The following is a 5,279-nucleotide window of genomic DNA, read 5'->3' on the forward strand; positions in this document are numbered from 1 at the left end:
CAAACAAATTCAAGCACATTGTTGCATTCTACCGTACATTTTAAAAGCTTTAAAATCTTAAAACATATGTGAAAAACTTTTATAATCTGAATATTTCTAATGTCGCAATCAAAACCAAATTTTATAAATAGCATTTGTAAAAAGCAATCATCTAATATTTTTCAAGTTTTTGGGCATATATGTTACCATTTGAACAACAAATACTACCAAGTTTTAAGAGACTATTTAATGCAACTCAGGTCAAAAAAGCGCACTTTAGACCAAAATAAGCAACTCTAAAAAACAGATGATCGCAGCTGTGGCCCAGGATGACGTCTATTGCTAATATATCTCACTTGTATTTCATGATTCAACAACTACAGGTTGTAGCAATCGTACAAAAACAACATTTACCGTTGGTATGAACTCCTTGTGTCATCACCATCTTTTTTATCTATTCATATTCGTGTGTATATGTATACCCTGCATACCAGGATTTCATAGAATTCTGAAAGGTTTCACAATTTTTTTAAGAATTTTCCTTAAGAAATCGTACAGAAATTTCTTTACTAGTTCTTGTCAACCGCCTCATATGTTTTTCTTTACAGATTTCTATAAGAATCGTAACAAATTCCCGACACTCTTAAAGATTTCGGGAGCATTTGTTTGCAGGGTATATATATACGTATATGTGCATGTGTACGCGGATATGTAAATATAGCAAAACAGACGATAATTTGACACAAGCGTGCTCATAAGAAGAAGCATAGCTTCTATCGCTATCACCTGTAATTGATGCGCCTTGCTTGTATTTGTACACAATGCATGTGAAATACAAAAAATTATAAAAAATAAAAAATTGAAATTGGAAAAAATAAAAATTGATGCAACTTTCTTTCCTAGTAAATTTGTTTGCTTCTCGAAGCATTGATCCATCCTTTACAAGGGCCAGTAATCAGCGGTTGTGCTGCTGAGTTGGGCGAACGTTCCAAAAGCTGCTATTCAATCGCTTGTTTTGTATGGAAAAAGGTTTCACATGCAAATGGATTTTAAAAATTCAGAAATTTTGTGAGAAAAAATTTAAAATATTTGACAGTTTCGAGACCAAATAATTTGAAAATAAATCAAATCAGCAGCTCTACTGATACTACCTGTTCAATGTACCTTGATAGGGGGTCTAGGTGGTTGGGAGTGACATTTTTGTCAATGGTGGTTCATGCCCTCTCCTAAAAGGTGGGTTGTAGGTGCCACGCTCACTCGCCCTTCGCCCACCGCCCCTTTAACGAATGCCCTTATTGGAAAGCTGGCCCCAAAAAATTATTAATTACTTTTTATAATACTTTATACTTACTTTTTTTATTAATATACTTTTGAAAAGAGGTATTTTAATTAATCTTTTCATTGGCATACTATTTTTTTTCAATTGGTCGATTAGTTTTTGAGAAATTCGGGCAGGATCTGCAAACCACTTACGAGTGAATTTCAACCAAAACCACTTTGAATTGAAATTGAATGGGATTGAAATTCACTCGGAAGTGAATTGCACAACCTGTCTGATTGAATTTCTTATAAATTGAAAATCCTAGATTTAACCTTCGATATTTTCTTTATCTCTGCAAAACGGTTGTATTCAGCACCAAAGGTTCTATCGAGCCTCATTATTATTTTTTGTATAGCTAAACGGGTGGTATTATTTACTTTTGCCACCAATGTTTATAAATGAGACTTGGTAGAAATCTATCAGCCATATCGCAAATTTCAGGTAAATTCGTAATTTATGCACAACTAAGACGTCATTTAAGATTTCGTAAAGCATTTAGTTCAACCAGAAATGAACGTATAAAATATGAAATGTATAATACAAAATTGAGTAACTTATTAATAACAATGATATAAAGATTAATTGTAACCAATTGATTATTATAACTAATTTAAAACCTTGTCCAAAATAAACCCCATAAGCAATTAATAAAATATATGTTTTATAAGATAATCAATGCAAAAATGCGTGAACGCTTATAGCTTTGAACGCAGAGTGTCAATACGTGATTGGGCTGTTTTCTGCAATTCCAAAAGCTTCATCGCCATGCCCATATTGCCTTGAATCTTAATTTTGCCTTGGAAGAAAGCCTTTTGTGGAGGCAATTTGCCAGTAATTAAATCGGTAACATCTTCATCATTAATGGTGAAAGTGACGTCACATTTGTCTGCAAGAGAAACCACCAAGAGTTTATTACTGCTTTTGTTTTACATTCGTGTTCGCACTTACCATTTCCATTGAATGTAACCTTGCCTTTGCCTTGCTTGGCGTTAATGATCCAAAAACCGGTCTGTCCATTCGGCCCGTTTATTACTTTGAAGCCGTACACAGCACGCACCTTTTCAATAAGATTGTCCTGATCTTCTTCCATTGCGATTTCTAAGAGCTTAAGTAATGGTGTCACTTTAAATCCATCTGCGCTGGTTGCTCCTTTCGCTGCCGCGGTAAAATTATGGCTAACGCTCGCCGCTGCAGGAAAACCGAGACGATACAGAGCAACCACAACGGCACCACCTAAGCCCAAATTGTGTTGCAACGCGAGTTTGCAACTAGGCACCTGACGCTTTTCAGCTAATCCACGCAGTTGCCAACACAGCTCAGCACACTGCGCCAGACCAGTGGCGCCCAATGGATGTCCCTTGGAAATCAATCCTCCGCTGGGATTCACAACGTACTTACCACCGTATGTGTTATCTCCGCGATCAATGAATTCCCCAGCTTTGCCTTCCTCGCACAAACCTAATGCCTCGTAGGTGATCAGTTCATTAGCTGAAAAACAGTCATGCAATTCAACAACATTTACATCCTGTGGTTTGTAATTCGTTTTAGCAAAGAGACGTTGAGTAGCTAAGCGAGTCATATCGTAGCCAGCAATTTTTATGAGGCTTTTTCCGGCAAAGGTGGATTCGGGGTCAGTAGCCATTTCCATGCCAACTATTTCGACTGCCTGCAACTCCAAACCATGCCGACGAACGAATTGCTCAGAAGCCAAAATCGCAGCACCAGATCCATCCGAGGTGGGGCAACATTGTAATTTTGTAAGCACTCCGTCGACTACTTGTGGCGAGCGCATAATCTGTTCAAGGGTATATTCGTCGCGGAATTGAGAGTAGCTAGGCCGTAAAAGAAAAAGTGCTTGATTAGAATGCAAGCGCAAAAGAGTCAAATAGAAAATTGATAAGATAATGCGAGCTAAAACTTTTGCACTTTCGACTTTGAACTTACGGATTATTAACGGAATGCTTGTGATTTTTCCAGGCAATTTTGCCAAAATGTTCAGGCTTTGTGCCGTACTTTTTCATATGCTCCTTGCCAGCATTGCCAAAGATTTGTGCAGCCATAGGACCACTTCCAATTTCGGCAAGCTCAGCCATTTCGGTTATGTGACGCTCCATGGGATTGGCACGGTCAAAATACTAAAAATGTAAGTAAATATTTGATCAAATTTAGTTTTTGGCTAAGTTATTCTCACCTTCGCTGATAACGACCCGCGTTCCATTTTTTCAAAGCCCAAAGCCAGCACACAATCTGCATTTCCAGATTCTATGATTTGCTTGGCCAAATATAAAGCACTGGAGCCGGTGGAGCAATTGTTGTTAACATTAAATATTGGAATGCCAGTCATACCAACGCCATATATAGCTCTTTGTCCGCAAGTTGAGTCCCCATAAACATAGCCAACGGCAGCTTGCTGCACTTCAGAATAATTAAGTCGTGCATCTTCTAGAGCTTTAGAAATGGCTTCTTTCGCCATATCTGGGTAGCAGATATCGGCACGGCGGCCGGGCTTTTCGAACTATCGGAGAAAGAATATAAGTGTATACAGTATACATATATACATACATACAGACAACATGAGTCCAGTATGACATAGGTGGATCTACCAGCCTTGTAAACAAGTCTCCTACTTAATAAATCTCTTATATATACATATGTATATACAAATATGTACGTACAAATATTAATATGTATGTACATATCTTTACTTGTGGTACTTTATGACGCAGCACTTTGCAGTGCAGTACAAAGTTCATCATAACAACGACCGCATTTCTGTTGCAACCATTAGTTGCCATTGAACCAACCCACCTTGGTCATTCCTACACCAACCACATAAACTTTAGTTTTCGCCATTTCTGATTAGACTTCTTTATTTTTTATCCGCAAATAATTTACATAAAAATCGCTCCTCAGCCGTTTTCTTACACTTTATTCAACAAACAACATACGGGTAGTTACAAAAAAACCTTCCAATAATTAACCGATTGCGATGGAATACAAATGCATGAACTATGATCAGAGACATGAAAACTGATAAAAAAGCAATCCAATTGGAAAATGATTTTAGGTCCAGTGCAATCCAGTGGTAGTCAAAATTTCAGTTGCGAATACTGCGGCAACGCGAACCGAACGACAAGATGATGGCAGAATGCATGATGCCATAATCAATGTTGGCACTTTAGCATTTTTACCAAAATTGGTAGAACAAATTTGTGTTGGTAAAGAGGTAAATTTTATCTCATTTTGGTAGATTTTTGATGAACTTTCCGTTCCCGATTTATTTTTCGTAGTTATCTTTAAATATAGTATAAATTTCTTTGCATAATTTTTATATAATTACATACGTATAAATGTATATCCATATAAGGCGAACATATCGCGCGCCATTAAAAACTAATTTTACTGGAATCCCGAGGAGCTTTTGGCTGCAATTTAGTTTGGCATCCCAGGAGTTCCGCATTAAGGTAGCTATGGAACGATAGAGGGAGTTCTCCTGATTGCAAATATATATACTTTTAGCCGCAGCAGGCTTCTAGTTTTTAAGTTATTTGTTGTTAAAGTTTGTAAATTGAACTAACCTCTCGGCGCTATTTCACACAATAAACACTTTATTTTCCCTGTGCGCTCATAGGAAATGGACCGGCTACATCCATGGCAATGCGCTCGAATGGTGCACCTGAGTTATACTGCTTCATCTGGCCATGACTTCTGGATTTCGGCCCTTTAGCTGCAATACACTCTGCGCAGTTAGCAATCCACTCTGCGACCGATTGCCGACAACCAACCCAATAGAACCTCTGCTTAACCTTCTCCAGGGTCTTCGTGATTCCCAGGTGCCCTCCACTAGGACCATTGTGGAATTCCTTGAGTACATCCGGAATTCTTACCCTTGGAACTACTATCAGGTTGCGGGAGCACTGGCCATCTTCGCTTTCCCATACCCTATGCAAACAGCCAGATATTAATTTTAAGCTGTTCC

The 5,279-nt window shown here is 38.0% G+C and overlaps 1 protein-coding gene across 2 annotated transcripts; it reads right to left on the minus strand.

Moving 5' to 3' along the window:
- Nucleotides 1–1,775: 1,775 nt before the first annotated feature.
- Nucleotides 1,776–4,449, minus strand: ScpX (Sterol carrier protein X-related thiolase). 2 transcript variants are annotated; one of them, XM_017620815.1, is made up of 5 exons: nucleotides 4,109–4,449; nucleotides 3,492–3,815; nucleotides 3,245–3,435; nucleotides 2,249–3,132; nucleotides 1,776–2,186 (listed from the first exon to the last, which is right to left on the minus strand). In XM_017620815.1, exons 1-5 carry the CDS (start codon nucleotides 4,151–4,153, stop codon nucleotides 1,996–1,998), a joined length of 1,635 nt encoding a protein of 544 aa, XP_017476304.1. In that variant the 5' UTR covers nucleotides 4,154–4,449; the 3' UTR covers nucleotides 1,776–1,995. The 2 variants fall into 2 exon arrangements, with proteins under 2 accessions (XP_017476304.1, XP_017476305.1); XM_017620816.1 differs by lacking the exon at nucleotides 4,109–4,449 and adding an exon at nucleotides 3,867–4,106.
- Between the last annotated feature and the right edge of the window lie 830 nt (nucleotides 4,450–5,279).

Source organism: Rhagoletis zephyria, unplaced genomic scaffold (assembly GCF_001687245.7).
Source record: "Rhagoletis zephyria isolate East Lansing unplaced genomic scaffold, Rhagoletis_zephyria_1.1 Rzeph_scaffold_02258, whole genome shotgun sequence".
Lineage (NCBI taxonomy): Eukaryota > Metazoa > Arthropoda > Insecta > Diptera > Tephritidae > Rhagoletis > Rhagoletis zephyria.